Raw genomic sequence first — 26,420 nt, 5'->3', positions numbered from 1 at the left:
GCCTCTGAGAGAGTATACATGCTCCAGAAGATGGTCCTATATCCATGTTTCATATACAAGCAACATTATGGACTCAGTAGGTTTGAAAAGAAAAAGACCACACAAAGTTGGGAGGGAAAAGTGGTGGAGGACATAGAGGAGATACTAGAGTAGAGAGAATAGAAGAATGGATTTGATCAAAACATGACATGGCTTTATAAATTTCCAAACTAGAAAAAAATAGGTATAATTATATTCTTAAAGTAGACAGTACTTCCAACTCATTGAGTGTGTATGGTGGTTTGAATGAAAATGGTCCCCAAAGGGAGTGGCACTATTAGAGGTGTGGCCTTGTTGGAGTAGTGGTCTTATTGGAGGAAGAACCTCTCTATGGAGGTGGGCTTTGAGGACTCATATATGCTCAGGCCAAATCAAGTGTCTCAGTTCACTTCCTGTTACCTGCTGATCAAGATGTAGGACTCTCAGCTCCAACATCATGTCTGCCTGCACATCTTCATATCCCACCATGATGATGATGGACTAAACTCCTGAAACTATAAACTAAAACCTCAATTAAATGTTTTCCTTATAAGAATTGCCCTGGTCATGGTGTTTCTTCACAGTGATAGAAACCCCAAATAAAACAGGAAGATTGACAAAACTGGTGAGGATTGATTATAAATTCTGATAAACAACACACAGAAATCTAAAAACAGAGGAACTTACAGAGAGTAAACAGTGGAAACCAGAGCCTGAATGGGGAAATCTGAAAACAAAGAAGGACTACAAAGTTTCAAGGAAGAGGAATAAGATTCATGAGATCTACTGCACAACACACTGACTGCAATTCACAACACTGTATACATTTCAAAAGTGTCAAGAATAAGCTTCACCTGGTTTTTGTTTGTTTCATGAAAATAATTTTTTCATACAGAGTATTCGGATTACAGTTTTTTCTCTACCAACTTCTCCCAGTTCCTCTCCAACTTCCCTCCCATCCAGATCCACACCCTTTCTGTCTATTAGAAAATAGGCAGCCAGGGGCATGGTGGCACACACCTTTAATCCCAGCACTCAGGAGGCAGAGACAGGAGGATCTCTGTGAATTCCAGGCCAGCCTGGTCTACAGCGTGAATTCTAAGACAACCCAAGCAACACAGAGAAACCCTGTCTTGAAACAAACAAAAAAGAAGGAGGAGGAGGAGAAGAAAAAGGAAGAGAAAAGAAGGAAAACAAACAAGCACCTAAGAAATAAAATTTAAAATAAAGTAAAATAAAACAAAAACAAATCATAATAGCTCGAGACAACCAAGCAAGAAAAAGAGCAGAAGAAAAAGCACAAGAAACATATAGATTCAGAGCAGCTTTGTGTGTATGCATACACAAAATATACAAAAATCCCATAAAAATACAAAACTAAAACATAAGCCCTAGCAGTATGCATAGCATATACCCCCAAAACCTATAAGGTTAGAAGAAAATTTGCCTGACTTAACATATGACAAAGAGCCTCCAACGATTCTACTGAGCTCATTTTGTGTTGGTCAACTACTGCTGGGCATGGGGCGCCCTTAGCAATGGTTTGTCTCCTCAGTGAGACTCTCTTGGAGAAAACAAAATTTTCATTTATAAGTGACTATCAATTGGACATAGCTTCTGGGCTAAGGAGGAGGTGTTTGTTCATTTCCCCTTTAAATTCTAGAACTCTCTCTGGTACAGAACTGTGCATGCCTTGTGCGCCTATGTGCTGCAGTCTCTGTAAGCTCATTTGTGTGCTAGCACTGTTGTGTCTAGAAGGCCTTGATTCCCTGGTGTCCTCCAACCCCTCTGGCTTTTACATTCTTTCTGCCTCTTCTTCCATGGGGTTCCCTGAACAGAGGGGAGGGGTTTGATAGACACATCCTTTGAGGGCCTGAGTGTCCCAAGGTCTCTCATTCTCTGGCTGTGAGTCTCTGCATTTATTCCCATCTTCCACAGAAGGTAGCTTCTCTGTTGATGGCTGAACGTGGCATATATAACTAAAAACGTTCAACTCGTAATAAAATCTAAAAGGAAAACCAGGCAAATGGACGGTGAAAGGTAGAAAAAGAAAACTGATCATAGCATAACGTGACCGAGTTAACGTGAGTAACTCTAAAGGTAGTGATAAAGGCTCACCCAGGTGTGGAAGTTCAAGCCTTTGATCCTAGCACTTGGAAGGCAGAAATGGGTGGATCTCTGTGAGTTCTAGGCCAACCTGATCTGTATGTCAAGATCTAGGCTAGCGTGGAATATACCATGAGCCATTGTCTCAAAACAACAATAATATAATTATTGATACACTAATACATTGTTGATCTAAGCATAATTTTCAAACAGCTGTACTAATGATGCGAAATACTTTTTCAAGTGTGTATGTTCAACAGCTGGGGTGAAAGCTGTAGAGTCTGTCCTAAGAGTTTTACAACTTGTAAAGTAATAAGTAGTGCCAAGAGAGAGGACTCAGTCGATAAAGAAAGCCCTTGAGACACAAGTGTGACACCTGGATTTCAGAACTCCAGCAGCCATGGAAATTCTGGGCTGGTGCAATGGCCTGCATGCAGTCTCAGTCAAGGAAGAGACAGGATCTTGATAGCAAATGAACTAAGAAGACTAGCTGAATCAGAGAAATTTGAGTTCAAGTGAGAGACCCCCCCACTTCAATATATATAAGGTCAAAAGTGATCAAGAGAGACACCTGACATCAGCCTCTGCTCTACACAAACAACACATTCCTGTATACACACACAACTACACAGACACACACTCACACACACACAGACACATACTTGCATGCACACACACGTACACATACACGTATATATACACATGAATAGTAATAATAATAAATACCATACTTAACCAATTAAAGAAAAGTACTAAACATCAATTAAAGAAACAGAAGTTGCTACTTCTGGGGAAAGGCAATGGGTAAGTGTGAAAGCGGCATATTTTATTTTTATTACATGAATCATCAGATTATTTGCATCATGTATATGGCTTTTTTTTTAAGCCCTGGTATTATCAGAATTGCTACAAGAGGATCGCTACATTCAAGTTGTTCTGTCATGTGCTACTGAGTGTCTATGACACATATTTGGTCAAATAGCATTGTTTAAATATGAGGAAAAGCTAGCCACAGAAAGCCTCCTCAGCTTGTTGAAGTTACTACACACGGTTAAGCCTGGAATATAAACAGCCCTGGATGAGCCTGGCCTTCCTGCATTCTTCTTCTGTTTTCTCCAGCTGTGAAACATATTGACGACTCAGAGTGTTTTTATTTGCTCATTTTTGAATTCCAAGGAGGACACACCTTGAAGAAAGTATTGCCAAAAATAACCTTCCGTCATGGTGTTACCAGCTGCCTTAAATCTCCATGAAAACTGTGTCAGATTTCTCTACGTGGTGCAGTCACACAGCTGCGGGATGTGCTTAAGAGCCTGCAAAATACATACTTTATCAACAAGTAATTATAACTATTAAACAAATCAAAATACTTCTTTAGTATTTTGATGCTCGTCTGCATACTTCAATGATACTTCTCAAAGGTAATATACTTATTACAAGACAAATTTTCAAAAAAAATTAACCTATTATTGTGTGTAAGTTCTCATGGGTATACATATATGTACACATAAGTGTGCATATCAGGATACATGCATAGGGGCCAGAGGGCAACTTTGTGAAGCTGATTCTATTTTGGAGTCAGTTTTACTCCTCTCACCTTTCCGACGGTTCCAGGGATCGAACTCAGGTCCCCGGACTTGCACAGCAAGCACCTTTACCCACCAAGCCCCCTCTTTGACCCCGATTACTTATTTTTTTTAATTGAATCTCATCCAGCTTTCCTACCTCCTATGAAGTAGCTGCTCTATATGTTTCCAGACCACTTGCCTGAGGTGAGAAGGTATTAAGAATGACGGGTTAATTCTAATGCTAAAAAAAAAAAAAAAAAAAAAAACTGAAAGCGGTGGGTGAAAAGGAATAAAAAAAGACAAGCAGATACTGTGTTCTATAGTTACAATCACAGAGGATGATATCGTATAGGCACACCATGAGTTTGGTAAGATTTTCCTCTCTGCCTCTGAGTTAACTTGATCATTCGAGATGTCTGATAATAGCCTAGTGCTCCGTGGTGATTGACGGACCTGCTGCTAACCACGCCCCACACAGCCGCTGATTGCCTTCGTGTAACTTGCCTTTTCTCCGAATATAGTCCAGAGCATGTGCGCTGAAGACATGCTACCTCCAGCTTCTGTAAGGTGCCTGCCTGCCTGTTTGGAGAGCCCACAACATTGCACTTTAACGACACACGGCAGAACTAATTAGTTTCTCTCTGCCTCTTTGAAATTTCAGTGCTCTCCTTTCTTTCTTCTAGGATAAGAAATCTGACCTTATTTCTCGCCTCCTGGTGTAGGAAAACACGTGGTGGTGAACTCGGTCTCATTACTGGCGGGAACCTGCAAAAGAAATGATTCAGCGCTCCTTCTCCACAGCCCTCTGTATCCTCCAAGAGAGCAACCTCTTGCTTCCTGATGTCCCTTTCCTGTATCAGGGTCCTGAATTAGCGCTTAACTGTAAGGGACGGTGTTTGGTCAGAAAATTTTGCGGTTGTCCTTTGGCCTGAGGCTGGGTATGAATACTGGACCCAGCTTTGTTTTATCTGCCATATGATCCTCAGCTCCGGGGAATGAACTCCGCTAAGAAGCATTTTCCCTCTCCATAACACCGATATTTACTCAAACCGGTTCAGCTCCCTGTCTGCACGCTTTCTTCAACAGAACCCCTCGGGACGGGGTGGGGTGGAGAGGTGGAGGAGCATGACAAGTTAGATTCCAGCCCTGAACCCCACCCTGCGCTGCCAACAATTACTGTAAGATTAAGATATGCTGAGGGCCAAATCAGTGCCTGAAAGGGAATCCTTCCAGGGAAGCCTGCCCTAACTCAGTTAACGTGCAAGGCGAGTATTGGTTCGCTCCCCACAATAGCATGTTTCACGAGTGAGCCCTGGGGATTGCGGACAATGCGCGCTGGTGCTGAAGTAGCAGCGGCTGAAGTCTCTTAAGTCAGTCTGCTGGACTCCGATTCTGTTCTGGCATCCAGCCCAGTGTATCAATATTGTGGTTTTGCAGCCAGTTTTGGAAGCTGCTCCCCTAAGCCATGTGACAACCCCAAAAGTTGGTCTGGCACCAGAAGACTTCATCAGATTGCGAATCTGAGAGGCCTCTAGTTGCCTGTTTTTGTATTGATGCCTCCCTCCCCATAATCACTAACAGAAGGGGCGAGGCTGCAGTTGGAACACACCTCACACCTCCTGCACACTTGTGTTTCCCTCCCCGAGCCCTCATAAACCTCCTGGTTCTGTGTATTGACCCCCTCGAATAAAAGCATTCTCCAGGGAAAACTGCAGGAAGAATTTGAGTTATTAGCATAGCTCAGGAAGCTTACCTGACAGGGGCACATGACAAGACTACAGATTTACCTCAATGATTTAAGAATCTCAGTTCATGTACTGATTTTACAGTAGGGGAAACAAAAGGTATTATGTCCCTTGGACCTTGTGGAGGTCCTGTTTCCCCTCCAAATGGAAGTGGGTAGATATAAGGCATGACTGATTTCCTGTTGAAAAGCAGAGGACTCAATATATTATGCCAATGCAGATAACTCTCAGTTTAATGCTTCCTGAAGCCACCATTTTTATGAAAGCTTCCCTGCCTGTTCAAACCACACATCCTACAGAATGCCCACTGTGTGCTTGACCCTTTGGTAGACAATGCAAATACTGACCATTGTCTTTGACTTAAAGACACATAATGTAACTGATGACTGATAATGGGGCACACTGGATCACTGAAATAAGAAGCAAGTTTACAGAAAAGTGTTGTGTTATGGATCTCAAATGATGTGAACATTGGGCAGAAAGGGTCATAAATATGGCTCACTCCTAAAGTGCTGTGATCTAGAAACCAGATGAGTGGGAAAATGAGAAAGGAAAATTCTATTCTTGGTGGCGGTGTTTCTCAAGAAATTGGATGTAAACATATGCTTATGAAAAAAATAAATTAGGATGCCTACAGAAAATGAGTATGAAGAAGAGGCGTCTTTAATCAGAAACGAGGGCTACAGAGAAAACCCTGAGTAAGTGGTACTGGAAGCCAGAGCAGAGGGCTGCAAACTGTCATGTGGAAAGATTAAAACTAAGAAAGATTTCAGTCAAGCAAATGAAAACATCGGTCCGGTTTCTATGTTGTTCTCTTCATGTAAAGATCGAGACCTTATAGTTCATGATTCTAGAGAAGTAAAACATATATAGATCCACCTGGAAAGTTGAAATAGACAAGATCGCCTGGCAAAATAGGGGTGGGGATGAAGAGAGGTGAGAAGGGGAAGAGGAGGAGAGAAAGGGAGAGGCAAGGAGAACTTGAGGGATGGGATAGTTGAGATGGAGGAAGGACAGAGGTAAGAGCAAGGAAAGAGATATCTTGATTTAGAGAGCCATTATGGGGCTAGCAAGAAACCTGGCTCTAGAGAAATTCCCAGGGATCCACAAGGATGATCCCTGCAAAGACCCTAAGCAATAAAGAGGGTGCCCAAACTGGCCTTGTCCTGTAGTCAGACTGATGAATATCTTAAATATCGCCATAGAACCTTCATCCAACAGATGGAAACAGAGGCAGAGACCCGCATCAAGGCACTGGACTGAGCTCCCAAGGCCCTGTTGAAGAGTGAGAGGAGTGAGAATATGAGCAAAATGGTCAAGACCACGATGGCTACACCCACTAAAATAGTGTACTTGAGCTAACGGAAGCTCGCCAACACCAGTCAGACCGGGAGCCTACTGCCAAACTAGTTCCTCTAAGTTGCACGGCTGGCGCAGACTGCAGGGCAATAGGCAGTGGCACCAGGATTTATCCCTACTGCTTATACTGGCTTTTGGGGAACCTCTTCTCTTTGGATGGATACTATATCAGCCTAGATATAGTAGGGAGGGCCTTGGACCTTCCCCAAAGCAATGTGCCTTAACGGCTCTGAGGAGTGGATTGAGGTGGGTGAGGGGTATGTGAAGGGAATAGGAGGAGGAGAGCGAGTGGGAACTTGGATTGGTATGTATAATGAAAAAAGATAGTTTGTTTTCTTTTTAAATATATAAAAAGAAACAATTAAAAAAAAACAGACTGAGGCCTGAGTCAGCACCAAATGTCATTGGTGTCTTGGTCAGACTCAACAAACTCCGTGTTTGCCTGTTTTTCAGCACCACACAAGAACAGTACGGTATGGGGCATGAAACCATTTGAAGGGAAGCCCTGTCTATGAATGCAGCATGCTGTACATCAGCTGTATGTGGTAGTTGGATCTTGACGGGGGTTTGTTGGATAAATGACATTTATGACATCACAATATTAAGTGTGATCTCACAGACCCCCCGTTTGACTAAGGCAGACATTTTCAAGACTAAATGAACTTTCTCTAACAAATTTGACTCTACTACTTCGGTAAAAATCCGCTAGGAAAAGAAGTTCATTTGTTTCTTCCACTATAGGTGCCTCATGGTCATTCCATAAATATTCTAACTTTTAAAAAATATAAATACCAGATTTCTAAACTTATTTTTGATAACTTATAGAACCAGTAATACTGAATTCATTGGTAAAATGCTTTATTTTGAAAAATTCAGGGAAATATTTATAGGAATAATTACCAAATCCAGTCTCTGTGTGCTCTCCTTATCTGTAACTCTAGGTAACAGAGACCCCCACTTGTTTGTGTGACTTGTTGTGGCCCCTCCCATTCTAAAATGATGCATTCTGTCTACAAATGCTGCAAGAAACCAGCCACATTTGGGGCAGATTTCAAGATGAACTTCATAAGACTTTAATTCGAGGGTTGGAGAGATGGCTTGGTGGGGAAGTGTGCTAACTGCTCATAAATCATGAGGAGTGGAGTTCAGATCCTAGTACCCATGTAAAAGCCAGGCACAGCTGTGTGTGCTTGTAATCCCAGTTCTGTGGGAGGTGGGGACAGGATGATCTCTGGAACTTGTTGGCCGCCAGCCCAGCTCCGTGTTCTGTGAGAGGCAGGACACCTGATGTCTGCCTCTGGCTTCCTCACTTGTGTTTGTATAGGTACATGTACCTGCCCACACGTGCACATGCCGTATACCACACTTAAACACATACATCCATACTCACACAGACACACAGAGTTTAATATTGTGTTTTAAGCAAGATGGTAGTAGATGTCAATCATTTCTTGATTCAAGAAATGATTGACACTTTCTATTAACAGCGTGTGATCCTCCTTCAACCTTTAACCACAAGACCAGTAAATAAACACCTAACTTTTATCATTGTCGAGATTTAAAGAGAAAGATCCCATCCTTTTCCAGACCCTGCTCTTTCTCCCGAGGTGACCACTGATGTCTCCTCTTATCCTGGGTCTGTCTTTCTTACAAGCTTTTCTGGCCACCAAAGGCCAGCAGGGCATCCAAAATACAATTCTCCACCCTTACCCGGGAGCCAGTGGTCACAAGCCTGTGCCCTGCTCCACACTTGCAGAATCCAGGTGAATTTTAAAATAGAATGCATGGAGACCCAGTTATATAAAAAGTCACCTCTGGCCTCCTGTTCTGTCGTGGGAGTTAAGACCAGCTGGGTTGCTCTTAGTATCAGTTTCCAGGGCCTAAGTCTCTGTGATCTGCAGCAGAAATTCTTACAACAGGGCCCTTAGAAGTCTCATTCTCTGATGGGCTGCCAGAGGCAGAGTCCAAGGCATATCTCTGTAAGCAGACGTTTTACTGAGTTCCCAGGGACTGGGAGAAAACTACCAGAAGGAACAGGCCCCATTTGTGTTCTACACCTAGTAATCTACAAGTGTCTCGGGTGGATGGCGGGATCAATCAGCAGCTACATAGTCATCTGGTTCCATTGCTATCTGGATGGGGATGACCACGCAGATGAGAGGGAGAGAACGGGGCGGGAAAAAGAGAGAGCGAGAAGGGAAGGGGGGAGTATATAAATACATTGAATGAAAACCCTTAAAAACTGGTTTTTCCCTCCTAAACTTCCTTCTCAGAGGGGCAGCTCAAAACCCACCCACCCTGCTAAGAAAGATGTTCAAGGCCATGATGCCCTTCTTACAGAATCAAGAAACCACAGTTACTTCAGTCACCTGTGAAAACTTGGAGTCACATTAACAGCACTGGTCAAACGTGGGGCGCTAAGTTTGGGTTAAGAGGTGGTGTGATAATAGTTCTCTCTTCTTAAGCAAGTAATGACATGGCTTTTAAACCCTTTAGGGCTGCTGACATGGTTTCATGGCAGAGTGCCTGCCTAGCGTCTGTCAGAACCTCAGTTTGACCCCAGGCAACCGCTCTTCAGCTGAAGAGCCTCAGAGAGGCAGTACCTGCAGTAATGAGCATCAGGCCCATTGGCCCAGTGGGATGGTGTCTCCCCTCCACATTACAGAAATAAATGAAAACATTCTGCATAAGAAATAAAGTATTTGAAACCTGTAGATATACGTATGGTTACATTTAACCTATTTTTTTTTTCTGTTATTCCTCTAGTCTTTTTTTGCTGGGATTAAAGGCGTGTGCCACCACCACCCGGCTTCTTCTTCTTCTTCTTTTTTTTTTTTTTTTTTTTTTTGAGACAGGGTTTCTCCATAGCTTTTGGTTCCTGTTCTGGAACTAGCTCTTGTAGACCAGGCTGGCCTCGAACTCACAGAGATCTGCCTGCCTCTGCCTCCCGAGTCCTGGGATTAAAGGCATGCACCACCACCTCCCAGCTTTTTAATTTTTTTTTTATATTCCTCTAGTCTTAATTGAGAAATTTAACATTTGTTAGCAAGAGTAGAGATGTCACCCTATTTTGATAGAAATAAATTGAATCATAAGTCCCTCAATTTCATCTTCCAGGATAAAGTTCCTATAATGTCTTTTATTCTGTCAACAAAATTTCATCTGATCTGACTAGACTTTGACAAATTACAATTTGACTATTTAGAAAGATTTCTGGATCTAAATAGTGCATCTCCTTGAAATTCAGAAGCCGACATGACGATGAAGCTGTAAGATGCTTTTGTCCCCAGCACGTCTGGGGGAGACATGTCTGTTGAGCTGGCTGCTTTCTTTCTCTCGGTAGGAGAGCTCTGGTAAGATATTCAGATCTGACAGATACATCACTCTTCATCATTTTACAAGTAAGAAAATAGTATCAGAGTTTATATGTGTTCCCCAGATCACCTCTGCCTACAGCACCAACTGGCTACCCCAGGCTAGTTAGTGTTCCTTTTACTGGTCTTCCCAATGCCCCACCCATGCCCAGTTCAACAAAGGCAGGGAAATGGAAGCCTGCTCTTGTAAACTGCCCCCTGCCTCAGAGACACCCACTTCCCAGAGAGCTTTGTGGGAGACTTCCCCATGACATGCTTGGTTTATGCCAGAACACAAACAATAGTTATGCACTTTGTGCACGGAACCCAGAGACACAATAAGAAATGCATGCCCTAATACTTACCAATATGAGATTTGGTCAGAAAAAAAAGTGAATGTAGCTTAGAATGAGGGTATACAGCAGCATATGCGGCAGAGGGAGAGGAAGTCTAGAATAAAATCGGTCTTTGGCTCTGCTACTCGCAGAGGGATCTCCAGGAAACCTCCGAATCTTCCCAAGCTTATAACTGCAGCTGTAAAATCACCATAAATTGTGTATGGAGGGTAGAATTGTGTAAACCTTCAAAGAGGGAGACAGAAAGATAGAGACAGACACGGGGCCTGTGAGCTGGCTCATGAGTGAAGGAGCTTGCCTCCAAACCTGATGGCCCGAGTTTGATCCCCATGGCCCACGTGGTGGAGTGTGAGAACTGATCTTTGTACAGTGTCTTCCCCTGACAGCCCACTCTACCTGTGCAGGCACGAGGGGGGTCGGGAGTGAAAAGAAGTAGGAAGAGACAGAGAACGAAAGAATCTGAGGGCACACAGCAGACTCTCAGCGTGTGCAAGTTCACAGGGCCTGATCGTAACGCCGACTCCTTCAGCTGAATTAGTGGGAATGTCTACTTTGTTATGAAAGTATACACCGAATCACACCCCTCCCCAGGCCCTAGGCACTGTAGAATTGTGTCTAGGGCCTGAAAATGTTTGAGCTAGCGGAGTGACTCCAGCTGGCGCCCAGAATGGCGTACTCCGGTATTCACCCCAAAGCTTCAACAGGATTCCTGCACAGTGCTGGATCCCTTCAGGAAAAACGGAGGCAGCCTTCGGCAGACTCACTCCTCTGGCCCACACCTCTGCATTCTCTTCCATATGTTTTCATGGCACACTGAACTTCCCACCTTTACCGCTTCAGACTGGAATTGTCAGTTTACGTGTCCATTTTGTCACCTGACCTATGAGCTCTACAACCACGTGACTGACTCACTGGCTAGTCTCCCATTTGACCCCACAACAGTCTGCACATAAATGTCTGAATGAAAAGAAAAATTAAACAGCCATTTTAAAACCTTTACCACAGTTGGCCCTAGAAAGAAATCAGCTTAAGGGGATAGAAGCACCCCATGCCCTCCTCCCAAATCCCATTTCCAGCACAAGGAAGACATGTCTCTATTTCCAGCCTTTAGGCCACTTAGGCATCTGTTCGGGATGTTCCTCATCACACTAATCCACTCAATAAGTTGTGCTTCGAAAGAAGATCTGGTGCTCTGGACAGTGGCGCAGCAGCCGATGTACCATGGTCCCTTCTTGGAGAGGCTCACGGGATAAAGTGAGCTTGGATCAAGGCTCCGATTTTCAAAGAGGCCACTAACCATTAGCCAAAATATTTCTGGATCAGTAACCATACCCTATCATCAACTTGACTTTCTAAAAATTACAATGTGGTTTTAGGACCTGGTACGTAGTGTACATGCAATAAACAGTTGCCGGATAAGGAATGGCGGGAGTTTGACTGATCTTTGATTGACCGTCTGTGATGCCTAGGATTATAACCGGGAAACGTCCTCAAAGCTTTGCGGGATGGGGCTGAGTAGGGGCCCCTGCCAAGGTGATACCACCGGGAGAGTTTGTTAACATTCCAGACGTCCTCCTGGGAGCAGGTGTGTGTGGAAGTAGATGAGGCAGGCTTCTTTGATACCGCAGCAAGACAGAGTCTGGGCTTCAAAGAGATCTTGGAGACAAAACGCTGGCTAACTAACCTTCCAAAACTAACAGCTGCCAGAACACTTCCTACTTTTAAAGCACATTTGGCCAAAGCATAAGCTAGCTGCCAATACCATTTACCTATAATCTCCATTACTGATAATCAGAATTTATTTGGCCTTAGATTTGCCAGCCTGGCTCGTTTTTACACTTGTGGAAAGCCGTCCTAGTTCTACAAGCTTCCATAGGACTGAGCATGCAGTTGGTACGGCATGTAGTATCTCTGGGTTTTGTCACGGTTGCTACTGTCTTCAGCCGGTGGCAATAGCCCTGTATAAAGTCTTCCCAGGGTGTAAGTGCGCATCAGAAGAGAAGGGCAGGGACAATCCTCATCCATTTGGGAATTTTCTGGTCTGCTCTCACTCATTCGTCGGCATGCTATTTTTTTCTTAGGATAGACCATGCTCTCAAAAGTTACAGAAATAAGTGAGGTGGGAAAAGCCTTCACAGAACCCAATTAAAACACGGTAGGTAGATTTTATGCTATGCTTAAAGTAAATGCACATCTAAATGAGGACCATAGCCCAGACAGCTTCTCACCTATCCTCTCTGCCAAAAGGGACCTCAAGCTGGCAGCCGAAAACTCACTTTTTTTTCTTTTTTTTCGGGGAGGGGAGGTACCAAGTACAACTTTAAAAAGGTAACTCTCCAGGGAGAAGTAAAGGGAAAAAAAACGAGGTGCCCCACCCCACCTTCTTTCGCGTGCCTTCATCCTTTTTACTCAGACGGTAAATCCAGATGGGGTTGGATAAAACAGCTACACTTTCCCCCAAGGATCTAAGACAGAAATGTCCATCACTTCTTTTCTCTTCAGGTTGAGTCAGTCTCATAGTGACCTCCTCTAAGGACAACGTGACAGGACGAAAGGTCGTGACACTCGTAGGTCTAGTCAGACAGTCATCGAGGCTCAGTCCAAGAGCGCCCCCCGCAGAGCCCACCGTTAGCCAATGAGAGACTGAGGTTTACAGATGGTGAGATACGGGTCTGTTGTTGGGCCAATCAGGCGCCAGGCGGGGTCGGGGAGGAGGGGGGGGGGGGATGCGAGGAGAAGCCTGGGGCGATGGAGACACAGAAACATCAGCAGAAGTTTCTCACCTTGGAATGTGAGGGACGCTCCGGCGTCTGCAGCACACATCCACCTCTGCGCGAGAGGACCTTAGGTTACTTTCTCCACCTCATCCTGCTGGGACCTGGGAGCCTGCTGTTAGCCTCTGTCCTTGCTGTCCTTTTTAATGTTACCTTCCAGGGGAAAGCGAGCAAGGAACAACTGGGAGCTAAGGAACTGACCTCAGGCCCTGTGGGCCTCTGGAGAGAGGGAACAGAAAAGGAGTGGCCGGGGCTGGGGGACTCCATGCGTGGACCATGGACAGAGCGGCGCTCCTGGCCCTGCCCAGCTTGTGTGCGCTGTGGGCAGCTGTACTCTCGCTGTTCCCCTGTGGAACCCAGGGCAACTGGATGTGAGTATGGGCGCTGCGGAGGCGTTAAGGGTAGGTGGCCAAAGGGATGACCCATGCTATGGAACTTTCCAACTAAGGCCAGGGGAGGAGGAGCGGGGGCCCTAGAATCGCTGACCTAATGCATCTGGGGCAGGGGAGGAGAGCGGAGGCGGGGGCGGCTTACGGCAGGGGCGCCTTATCTTACAGGTGGCTGGGCATTGCCTCCTTCGGGGTACCAGAGAAGCTGGGCTGCGCTGGCTTGCCTCTGAACAGCCGCCAGAAGGAGCTGTGCAAGAGGAAACCATACCTGCTGCCTAGCATCCGAGAGGGCGCCCGGCTGGGCATTCAGGAGTGCAGAAGCCAGTTCCGACACGAGCGGTGGAACTGTATGGTCGCCACCGCCACCTCCGCCCCGCTAGCCACCAGCCCCCTCTTTGGCTACGAGCTGAGTAGCGGTGAGTCACCAGGACCCCTGGGGTTGGCGGGACGTAGAAAGCGACAACTTTTCTGCTAGTGCCTTCGATAGAGTAAATAGTAACTGCACCGTCCGGTGCTCGCGAGATCTTCATATAGGGAAACTGGGGCACGGGGCCAGACCCCGGCGTGCAGGTGCAGGCCTAGAGAGGGACACCCCAGATCTACAGAGGGACATTTAGAGGGGCTGCAGTTCTCCGTCCTTCCTTGTGGCCCCTGCCGAAGTTGCAGAAAAACTATGAGTCCCCACCCCATCGACCCCTCGAACCCCGTGGCGCCCCGCTCCGTGGGTGACCAGCTGGACAAACATGAGGTCTGCAGCGGGGAATGCTGCAGCCGCATCTGCTTTGATTTAGGCAGCTCTGTGGCGCTCGGAGCTGTAGACAAGTGGCTAATTGAGAGACAGCCGCACGTTTTATTGAGTCCTGGAAACACTAGGTTTAGTGTACAATGGTGATTTTTAAAGGAAATGTCACCTGGGCGCGACTTCTTTTGCTTTCCCTGATTTTCTGTTCCTTCCATCTCTCCCTAACTGGGTGCATTTTCCGCGGTACGGAAAAGTTCAGTGAAAAAAAAAAAAAGGGTTTTCCACATGCATGGTGACTTAGCTAGGATAACCAAACTCGGACCCAAGATGCTTCCCGGGATATTAGCAGGGTCAGAGAGTTTTAGGCCCAAGGCATTGAAAGATGCCTTCGCTGTGTTTTTTAAAGTTCGTTTCTGTTTGTACTGCGTCTTTGACCCTTCCCCACGCTTTCTGCATGCGCCTCCTCAGAACTGCTCCTTCCCAGCTCTGAGTTTTGGCTATCAAGGGCTGCGGATGGATCTCTTACCTGGGGGGTTGGAAATGAAGGGTAAAAGCCTGGAGAGAAAGAATGAAAAGTAAGAAAGAGGAAAGTGATGTGTCCTAAATAGTGCTGAGATGCAGAAGCATTCGCTGCTGAAAAGGTTTATTGGACAACGGGCGTGAGTGAAACTGTTTCTGTTCCAATCTAAACATCTGGAAAGAAAAAAAAAATCGCCCGCTGAGTCCTTTCTAGTCTATTTTATGAATGTGTTAAAGAAACTTTGATTTCAAAGATTTTTAACTCCAACTCTACTGAGTGCAAAATGTAACCGCTTCAAAACAGGATACTTTTCCACAACAATTCTACTTTTTCCAAGTTTTCAAATATCTTCTTTCCATTGGTTTTATGACTATAAGGCCAGCTTTACTGCAGAACATGTTAGCTACTTGATATCAGCGATGTTCACTATGTTCTCCCCTTTTAAAATCTCATCTTTAATGTGAAGGAAAGCAAATCTTCATCCAGTAGTTGTCTTATTTTTGTTCATTGTAGCCTGCATTCTGACGCATATTATCTATTCAAAGAAACATCACGCCGAAACTTTCCGTTTGTGTTTTGTGACAGCAGATAAGGAGACAAAAGATGAGGAGTCTGCTCCCTTTTCCCTCGTTGCAATTTCCGGGGTCCGTGCAGGGGATTTACCTTCAACATGTACTAATGAGCTACCTCCGTCCACCCGAAACACTAGAGTAGGTGCTAGTGAGGGTGGCAAATTTTAAAGACAAGCATGAATTTTGATATATGAGGAGAGTGGGTGACAAGATGGCACGTGACATCCCATGATGTGGAATCCTGAAAAATAACGCTTTTTTTTAAAAGTCCAAAATAGTAGATTTGCTTTCCAGTGTCCAGTCATTACAACATCCGTTGCGAACACTTGAAAAATCGATTGCCCCATAAGTCAACGAGTAAGAGGCTGTAGGACTGAATTTCGTCAGAAAATGACGGCTCTGCAATTTATCATTGTTTCCTCCCTAGGTACCAAGGAGACAGCGTTTATTTACGCCGTTATGGCTGCAGGCCTGGTGCACTCGGTAACCAGGTCATGCAGTGCTGGAAACATGACAGAATGTTCCTGTGACAGCACTTTGCAAAATGGTGGCTCTCCAAGTGAAGGCTGGCATTGGGGGGGATGCTCTGATGACGTCCAATACGGCATGTGGTTCAGCAGAAAGTTTCTAGATTTCCCCATCAGAAACACCACAGGACAAGAAAGCAAAGTGCTCCTAGCCATGAATCTACACAACAATGAAGCAGGAAGGCAGGTATGTATTGGAAAATTGACTAAGACTCCAGCATCATTGGGTAAATAGTACTTGGGGTTAATGCTTCAGGTGAATCCATGCCAAGAATTTTAAAACCAAACATTGGCAATACATCCTGTCATGAGTGTGTTTTGACTATGTTTGTAAGCTTTCTTAGGGAATTTGCAATCACTATTTATTTATTTTTTTATAAAGCAAAAGTTTTTTATGAAAAATTGTTAATTTTATAAAGTAATGTAGGTTCAATTAAGACTATAAAGGAATATCATTATAAAGCCATGGCTATATTAAATATAAAGATATTATAAAATAAAGCTGTCTTAAAGACAGGTTGAGAGGAGGGGAATACCTAATACCTAGTAAACAGCTTTATGAACTCTGCTTTTAAAAATTGTTTGCTTGAAAAAATATGTGTGTACCCTACTTAACTTTTCTATATTTACATTGTAGGCAATTGATACAATAAAGTTTGCATCTAAAGCACTGTTAAGTTCTTTGGCAATTCACCGTAACTTTCCTAAAAGACGGTAACATTTTTATGAATACATATTTTCTGCTGTAATAAACTTTTCAAGAAAGGTACTATTTTGAATTTCCAATAACCTGTCAAGGTCGCAATGTTGTTCCCACAATCTGCCATATCCTTCTGAAGTAAATTCAGTCCATTTGCAGCATCTCTTCGGAACAGTTAAAGTATATGTTGCATTTGGGTTTTACATTTTTGGCAAATGAAGAACGGGGCTCATTCACAATGCTTGGAAGTCCCAGCCAGTTTTCTTTCTTTAACTGCCCTGGCTTAAAATACAAAAAGCCAGAAGACTCAGTAAAATATCACCATAACTCCTCAAGTTTGGATTTACAGTTCCATTTAATTTGAATATGCAATTCAATAAAGCAAAATAGAAAACAGGAAAATCAATAAACAGGTTTTGCAAGTTTTCCATATTTTTATTTAGTTGTTTCAGAAAAGTTATTTGATTTCACTAATATCACTCTTGTTCTGCACTACATCAGTTCGGCATATCCCTTTTTTCCCTTGGATTTTTTTCACTGTGAAAATAAGAATGAGCTGTCAATTGAATTTAAATAAATATTTATTATTTCTAACATTTTACTATGAAAGGAGGTAATGCAATTAATATATTCTTTTAGACTCTAGCACTAAGCTCAAGAAAAACGTCAGTGAACACCAAATCACTACAGCCAATTAAGAGTTGAGAAAACAATTACATAAATATTCATTACTCGTCATTCTTTAAATGGCTTGGCAGTGATTTTAAAATTTAACCAAAAAACGAAACTCAGAAGTTCATCTTATGATTAACTCTTAAATAAATATAGTTGTACCTGAGCTTATGAAAACCTAAAACATTTGTATTAAAGAAAATTAATTTTATTAATAACATTCTGTTTTATTTCATCTTGTTTTCAAATTAGACAGCTATATTTGCCTCTATCATTGATAATATGGGTCTTAAACAGTTATTTACATTTTGATTTTGGGTTTTTGATCTGCGTCAATTTTAATACATTACACTATGGGTTAGGAAAAAAAACTCAATTATTTCATTTTACATAGATTTTTTTTGCTATTCCTCTTATTAGCAAAGAACAGTTCAGTCCATATAGAGATGCAGGTTTTGTGAAATTTTCAGTTTCCCTTACTGAATCTTTTGCCTCACACTGTTCTACATGGAATCCTAAAATATTACAAAACATTTACCTGTCTATTTTGAGGGTAATTCTTGGGCGTTTTTGTTGATCTTTTTTTGGGAGGCATTCTAATTCAAAATATTTTCATATTTTTCTTTCCACTGCTACCTTTAAAAAAAGTCTAAATAAACAAAAAAATGTTTTTCTAACATGGACGAGAAACTGACTCAATTTTTAATATTAGCTATTATGATTTTGATCTGTCAGGCTTATTTGTCTGAATAAAGTTTAAGGTCTGCATCCAATTGAGTTGGTTTTTCTAGTCTCCAAATCCCAAACTCAAAATGTAGGAAAGCGTTCAGAGAAATGTGGGTACTGGCGCTTAGTAGCACTGTGAGCAGGGTAGATGATTTTCTAACCGCTGACCTTAAATACTCTGATTCCCACTTGGTTTCTGACACCATTCCTAAACTTATGACTCCAAGAATAATGTTGCTGGGCGGTGATTGGCTGCGAGAGTGATGTGATGTCTTCCAGGGGCAGAACTTCTGGGAATACTATGACTTGGAATATTTATGGGTATTTCTTTTGGTGTGCTTAAAATATTTCCATTCTTACCATGTCTACCTCATAAACTTTTAAGTTTTCTTACCCCATAATTTGTTTTATTATGAGTAACTCAACAAAGTGGGAAGGGCAGACCCCAAATTTTCATTGACCTGTTTCAAGAATATTTATAATCAGTTGAACAACACAATTGTGTTTTCATTTTCAGCAGGTTCAGGCGTATTTGGGGATAGAATGGGATAACGTGGGGGCAGAGGAATAGAAATCCTACACACACACCCTTCCGATCTTAACTCGCAGAGTTCTTAAGTTAAGCAGATCCTCCGGTGGTCGACACAATGAAGTGTTGACTACAGAATGTTCCACACAGTTTCTGGCCATTCCTCGTAAAGTTTGGATAAAGCAGTATGTAGAAAAAGATATCTGCCCTCAGCGTCACCTTTGACTGAAAATTGTGAAAAAATTAGCCCATACATCATTTCTTATGCGGCATCTGCCTTTGCACTGAGTTCCAGTAATGATGCATCTTTCCCATTTCTCTTCAGTGGAACTTACTAACCTAAAACTTCCCTGAGGAGTCCTGTGGATTAAATGCCACCTTCCTAATCACTCTCCTATAGTTTTACACTATTCCATCAAAATGCGCACATCTGTTTGCAATAGTTAACAAAACATTCCTCTGTTAATGTCGTTATAAACCTTAACAACTCAACTGGAGGAGAGAGAGGAATTTTCCCATAACCACACACAATTCATTCGGTTGCTATTCTCTTTTCCAGTTAGCAGAAAACATCAGAGCCACCACTGCGGCTCACACTAGCTATTTCACATTAATTAAGAACCCCGGCAGAAAAGATACAGAATACACATTTCGGGGAGTTTCTGGAATATTTTTAAATATACTTGTACTTTCTACTTTCGTTTTTTTTTTTGTTTTTCTAACATAATCTTGCTGAGTTATAAAGACCTTATATCATATGTCACCAGTTTATATAAGACAAGTGTCTTAACCGCATTGTTTATTTTTCTATAAAACTGGAATCACAACTAAGTACCTGTTCATTAACTACATATTAAATAAAAAGAATTTCTTGCTATAAAACCAGATCAAGTACAAGATTTATGAAAATGTGCTCCAAAAAACACCAACGTCGGCAAAGTTAAATTCTGTGTGTATGTGCCTACCCTGAAACTCCGTATTTCATAAAATTCTCCGAGCAATGATTATATTGCTCTACTTTAATCCCAAGCTCTATCCTTGGTGTGTTACGGGGACATCATCATTCAAATTGTATGTGAGACTCTTGGGCTTCTTCTACTTGGAGTGAATTTATATATGTAAATTCTGGGGTAGAAAAATAATATGTGACATCTATGAAAAGAATGCTATTTTCTGCTACTTATGTTCTGGCCAGTTTTGCACAAAAGTTTTAGAACTAAAAGTTTAAAAGCATAATATAGTGCAAAATTATCAACTCCAGTATTTAAAAAGAGTTGTTTTTTAGAGTAGGAAAATCCTTCACAATCCTAATATAAGCTTAGTAGGTGACAAAGTTGTATTTCAAGCCTCTTTTTACAATTTTTTTTTGTACAGCAATTTGGTGGACTCGTGCTGTTTGGCAGAGAGTTATGATGAATCTGGAGGAGAGCCCTGCTGGCTCAAGGTCCTCTGGGACCACTGACCCTCCAGCAGTATGATTTGCCTTTGTGAGGCTGGCTTTTGTTACTCTTCCTACTCGGGTTAGCCATGGAGGGTGCATTAGAACAGCTTGCGCAAGTGCACCGTCATTTGAAGTGCAGAATCTACTCTGCCTCTCATACTTAGCAAACCAAGAGTGCACATGTCTGAACGGGTTAAAAAAGAAAAAGAGGAAGTTGGGCTTTCAGTCACGATCAGGAGGAAAGGCAGCTTTAAATCACTGGGTGATGACTATCAGGAACGCTGATCTGGTTTAAACATCTACTTACTCTCGGGTCTGGGGCTTCTCGGACTATTTATTTTATTACCTACACTGATTGAGCTCTTTTTTTCCTTCATATCCTTTGGCACTTAAAATACGAACAAAGGTGGCCACATTGCATTAATTTTAAATATTTATCTGCATAGAGAGTTCTTAAAGAAACTAGGATTTTGTGCATAACAAATGCCACAAATCAGATTATCTCTGTGCGGTACTTTGTGTAATAAGTTGTTCCTATGTCTCCAGAGGGTTTTTTTTCTGTGTTTAAGAAATAGATACATGTATCAGTTTTGAAGTTTTATGAGTAAAAATGATTGTGTCCTATGTTCTAGAAATGACAGGATTCAATGCCATTCTATTGATTGTTTTCAGTGCTACTAAATGTATTATACAAATCAATGTCATATGTTCTCATTTAAGGCTGCAAGACAATATTACTTGTTTGAAATATTCTGTGTGGTTACTATTCAGAGAATGTTAGGAAATGCCCTTCTACAGACATATCAATAGTAATAAAGCCTTGGTTATATTGTAGTTTTGATAAGAACTGTAAATGGAATTTAAATTTCTTTTGTGAGACTATGAACATAATTTTCAAGTTGTTCAATGGGTGGATTCATTTTTCATTTGCCCAGCCTGTCGACAGAATGTCAACTCTACAACTAGTCCTGACGATTTATTAATCTGTCCTGCCATCGTCTGGGGACTGCAGGAAGCAATGTTCATACACTAGAGGTTAGAGCTCCCCTTTAGAACTCTCTAGATTGTTATTTTAGGCTCATTGAAAAATTCATCTTAACTTTTACTCTAACTTTCTCAAAGACAGGAGTGTCTAGACCATACTACGCCGCAAACAATGGGCTAGCACAGCGTGTGTAAGATCAAGTCGTGCTCCGGGCTGGAAAAACCGAAGCACTTAGAAATGAATCTAAAATTACGTAAACATAATCGTCTTTTCCTTTTCTTCGGACAAGGTCCCACTCTGCAGCCTAGGCTGGCCTGGACTCACTAAGTTACCCAAGGTAGCCTCAGCTTACCGAGAGTGGTGATTACAGGCATTATTTCTCTTTATGTTCTTTGTGTTAATATAATGCTGTTTATTCGTCAAGGACAGGAGCTATGTTTTCAATTAAACTTTTCAGAAAAGCGGAACTTGTCGGCAACCGCCTCACTGCATGCAGCTCCTCTCCCTGAGGTAATCTGACTTGAGGCAGGGTTTCTCGTGTGGTCTGTGACCAGGGTATAGCATGTTCTCACTCCGTCTTTACCCCCCGATGTAATTGACAATATAGTGACAACCCCTAGGAAGGTTCTATAGAATCAACCAACAGGTGCCGCCATACCATGTAAGCAGCTTACCCCAGCCTGTCAGATTCCAAGGGTTTGAGAATTGGTTTACTGGGAGAGTTGCGCTGATGTTTCTGTGTGTGCTATGAAAATTGATGGCTACGACCTCCTCTGTGAGTGCTTTGCATGCTAACCACCTGGATGGAGCTTTGGCTTATGATGCAGCTTTTCATTCTGTACATCGGACTTAAGACCAGGGTTGTCTCCATTTCTTAAAAGGGATGCTGGAGGCGGTGGCCCATGAACCAGACTTTGAATAGCAAGGCTTGGAGTGGTATTAGGGAGATGCAGGCAAGCACCAGCATCCTTCCTCACCCCCAAAGGAGTGAGGTACTTATTAGAAATGACAGTACTTTCCCTATGAGGTTTCAGATTGTCTTTGGTAAGTAGTAAACGTCGTTGTTCTGGTGATCATTTATTTTATAGTTTTTATGTAACTATTTATTTAGTATAGGGAGCTACACACACGCCACGGTTGCACATGTGGAAGCCAGAGGACGACTTGCAGGAATTGGTTCTCTCCTTCTACCCTGTGGTTTCCCAGGATTCCAACTCAAGTCATCAGGCTTGACAGCGCTCAGTGGGCACCTCACTGCCCCCTCCCACCCCTACTGTTTTTAATGTGGCATGGGAAGGTTTTCTATGTAGACTCAAAACATTTAGACAGAAATAAATGACAAAATATTTGAACTCTAAACAACCTTAACGATGGTTTATGTTCAAACCATCATTTTTATAGAGGAAAAGAGCGAGAACAACTTGAGTGGCTAGGTTAACTGTTTCTGCTGTTGAATGAGAAACTGCACAAATGACATTTGAACACAATCATTGTTGGTTTTAGGCTGTCGCCAAGTTAATGTCTGTGGACTGCCGCTGTCATGGAGTTTCCGGCTCCTGCGCTGTGAAAACCTGCTGGAAAACTATGTCCTCTTTTGAAAAGATTGGGCATTTTTTAAAGGATAAATATGAAAACAGCATCCAAATTTCAGACAAAGCCAAGAGGAAAATGCGCAGGAGAGAAAAAGGTCAGGCACAGACACCCATCCATAAAGACGACCTTCTGTACGTTCATAAGTCTCCCAACTACTGTGTGGAGAACAAGAAACTGGGAATTCCTGGGACACAGGGCAGAGAGTGCAACCGTACATCGGGAGGTGCCGATGGCTGCAACCTCCTCTGCTGTGGCCGGGGCTACAACACCCACGTGGTCAGGCACGTGGAGAGGTGTGAATGTAAGTTTATCTGGTGCTGCTACGTCCGCTGCCGGAGGTGCGAAAGCATGACCGATGTCCACACTTGTAAGTAATCTCTCCATCAAGACTAGCAACCAAGGGTTGAAACCTGGAGGGCGCCCCCTACTGTGCACGGCGGAAGACCTCACTGCCTGCAATGCAATTGCAGATCCCTGGGCCAAGCTGTGATTTCTTCTTTCTGATCGCAAGACGAGGATTGCTTCGAGTTCTAAAATTGAAAAGGTTGGCAGTCACCTTTGGATGGTTTTGTGAAAAGATATTGACATATGGGGAACATCAATCTGTCCCCTAAGCAATAGGAAGGGAGGAAGGGAGGGAAGGAGGGAGGGAGGAAGGAAGGAAAGAAGGAAGGAAAAAAAGAGAGAGGAAAGGAAAGGAAAGGAAAGGAAAGGAAAGGAAAGGAAAGGAAAGGAAAGGAAAGGAAAGGAAAGGAAAGGAAAGGAAAGGAAAGGGGAAAAAAGGAAGAAAAAAGTCCCTATCTGGAGACCTGGTCCAGGCAGGCTCAGGATAAGAGCCAAGACCAAGGACATAGATGCAGAAATCAGTAATGGCGTGTGCACAGCGACCATGTTTTAAAGACATCTCTTATAGAAGCAAAGGAACAGCACACATGATTTGCATTCTCCCTCAGTATTTTAATAGAATTGATTATACTAAGTGTTTATGCATAGAGAGCGAGACTGAAAATTAACTAAGGGGCAGGTGCTTGTTTATGCTTTCATAGAATGCAAAAAAAAGTCAAAGTTATTAAGCAATAAAAAGAATCAAAATGTAAGGAGTGAAGCATGAGTTGGATTTTTAGGTGCCTTTAACTATGAGGATTTGTTTAGGGACTGAAAAAGCTCTGCAGAGTTTATCTCACTTTTAATCTTTGGATTTATCCTTTTGCTACAGACCAGTGTTTACCATTAAAAACTCAGCCGTGATATACTGGGAAGTGAGATTCCTAAAAAGATAAGAAAAAAATGGGAGTAACAAGATAAAGCCCCCTAATTATATAAAGACAGTATTTTGTATAGTATTTTGCCTTAAAAGTTTTATAATTTGTAAATATAGTATTTAACTTATGTGACATATATTAAGACTTAAAAACATTTATGGTCAAATTCTTAGAGGACTACAATAATAAGTTATGTCAAGAAATAACAATAACCTTTTCTTTTTCATACCACTAATTCTTTCTTAAAGCATTGAAAAAGAAAATAATTGAGGCAGTTGCCCGGATGTATATTTCTTGCCAAAATGACAGCTTTCTTTCTTCTTTTAAGAAAAACAAAACTTTTTTTTTTTGTCAAGACAGGGTTTCTCTGCATAGCCCTGGATATCTTGAAAATGACAGTTTTTTATGCTATAGGTTAAAGTATGTTATAAAATATTAAAGATTGTCTTATTTCAGTAGCCAGATAACTGAACTCTTTTCAACCTTATCTCTGCTTTATTATAACAATTTCATAGTAAAGGTATTAGTTGGGAAAAGGAATCTAAGCCAGAATAATGGTGAACTTGATACCCTGGGTATTTATTAAATTTTATGCAATGTTGTCTTTCCATTTGAAAATTGAGTATTGTTTTTCTTTTCTCTTTCTCTCCCTTCTTTTTTTTTTCTTTTTTCTTTTGGATCTAAGGACAGAAGCCAGGGCCTTGTGTTTGCTATGCAAGCACTCTACCTAGTCCCTCTCTTATTTTAACATTTACATATGTATGTTCATATTTTACAAGATGCCAGGTGGTGGTGGCGCACCCTTTAATCCCAGCACTCGGGCGGCAGAGGCAGGTGGATCTCTGTGAGTTCGAGACCAGCCTGGTCTACAGAGCTAGTTCCAGGACAGGCTCCAAAACCACAGAGAAACCCTGTCTCGAAAAACCAAAAAAAAAAAAAAAAAAAAACCCAACGTATTTTACAAGATACCTATTGAAACATCACAGGGCTGTTATCTAAGGTTACATTTTAATGTAAATGGTTACACTTTCATACTTTGCTAAAATATTTTCAAACCATATGGAAAAATAGCTCTTCTAAGCTCATGATGGACACAAAGAATATTCTTTTTATTAATAAGATATTTATCAAAGATTTCAATTTTTCCTATTAATTTTTAAAATCAATATTGAACAACAACATGGGAATCAAACCTATGGAAGGTATCTCAAATTCTGATGTTAAGACTGAAATTCTGAATATCAAGACTGCACATTTAATTGTGACCCTTAAAGTCTACCGGTTACTGTTTGCTAAATGAGAAATATGGACACGGCAAATGAACAAATACTGTGCTAATTTGAAAGAATTGTTCCCCGTTCCTTGTTACTCTGAGTATAATGGGGGGGTGAGGCACGTTCACGGTCTTTTTGCAAAGTAATTTATCTGCACTAAAAATAATCACCCTTTTCCTTTTATAGAGAAAGATTACAGCATATTAACTGCTTATTCTATTAAGTAGGAATCCTTTCATATTACCCTAGCGCTTGTGACTCCAGCCATCATATCAAAAACCCAGTCCCTACGTGGCTGTGGCTGACCTCTCTGTGAAGCCAATAAGGAATTTCTCACTCCCACAGTCTCAGGGTTCTTTCCCTTCTTATCTTAGATACCACCTTTTCAGTCAGCCATGCGTTTTGCACCTATGTGTCTTTATGTTGCAAGTAACAACAAACCCAGACTAGACTGACTTAAATATTAAAGGAAGCATATTGACTCAGAAATTGAAAACTTCCAAATTTTAACTGGGTCAGAGGAAGAATTATCTGTAAGAGTCCGCCACAGTCCTCAGGCTCAGGTCTCCCCGTCACTTCGGCATTGTCCTGAATGCCAGGCTCTGTGGCTGTGTGCCCCAAATGCTTGCAGCCCTGGCCGCTCCATCTCTGCCTCTCTTGGTCACGTGGCTACCACATTTACAGACCTAACCTTCTAAGGAAAAACGAAGGTCATTTTCTTGTTATGTACACCAAAGACAGGGAAAAGCTGCCTTCCCGGAAGGTGTGGCAAAGATCTTCTGAGTTGATGTTAGCACTGACCGGTTAAATGTGCTTCTACCTAAGCCAATCACAGTGACAATGGGGAGCTGGGGCAGGCAACAGGCAGTCTATCAGTCTAGTGGCAATCTGAGCCCTGCCGGGTAGCAGCAGTAAGATTTCAACTACAACTAACTCAGGCAGTTTGGGAGTAGAGAGGAGGAGATTGGGTTTAGAGGAGAACCAGGACATACGGGAACAAGAATGACCACCATGCCTGGTTCTAGTGATGTGTTTGCGGTGTCTGGCCTCACACAGACAGACCGATCAAGCCCAAATATGGTGGCCTGTGTATGTGGAAGCAGTTCCACTAATGTATTAGTTTTTCAACTTACAAATTTAAGTTTTTGGTTTTTTTTTTTTTTTTTTTTGATTTGGAACTAATAAGAAACAATGGATCACTTTAAAATG

At 42.3% G+C, this 26,420-nt stretch overlaps 1 protein-coding gene across 1 annotated transcript; it reads left to right on the top strand.

Moving 5' to 3' along the window:
- Nucleotides 1-13,555: 13,555 nt before the first annotated feature.
- Nucleotides 13,556-23,051, top strand: Wnt16 (Wnt family member 16). The gene is made up of 4 exons (XM_057788218.1): nucleotides 13,556-13,650; nucleotides 13,837-14,084; nucleotides 15,930-16,216; nucleotides 22,586-23,051. The coding sequence occupies exons 1-4, from the start codon at nucleotides 13,556-13,558 to the stop codon at nucleotides 23,048-23,050; spliced, it is 1,095 nt and encodes a 364-aa protein (XP_057644201.1). The 3' UTR covers nucleotide 23,051.
- Nucleotides 23,052-26,420: the final 3,369 nt, after the last annotated feature.

This window comes from Chionomys nivalis, chromosome 1 (genome assembly GCF_950005125.1).
Source record: "Chionomys nivalis chromosome 1, mChiNiv1.1, whole genome shotgun sequence".
In the NCBI taxonomy this organism is placed as follows: Eukaryota; Metazoa; Chordata; class Mammalia; order Rodentia; family Cricetidae; genus Chionomys; species Chionomys nivalis.
This window is presented reverse-complemented; position numbering and strand designations above follow the sequence as displayed.

Excerpts from the sequence above, each read along its gene's own strand:
- Wnt16 (XM_057788218.1), top strand. The coding sequence starts at position 13,556 with ATGGACAGAGCGGCGCTCCTGGCCCTGCCCAGCTTGTGTGCGCTGTGG. Across the intron at positions 14,085-15,929 it reads TGGCTACGAGCTGAGTAGCG|GTACCAAGGAGACAGCGTTT; the intron begins GTGAGTCACCAG and ends TTTCCTCCCTAG. Across the intron at positions 16,217-22,585 it reads ACAATGAAGCAGGAAGGCAG|GCTGTCGCCAAGTTAATGTC; the intron begins GTATGTATTGGA and ends TGTTGGTTTTAG.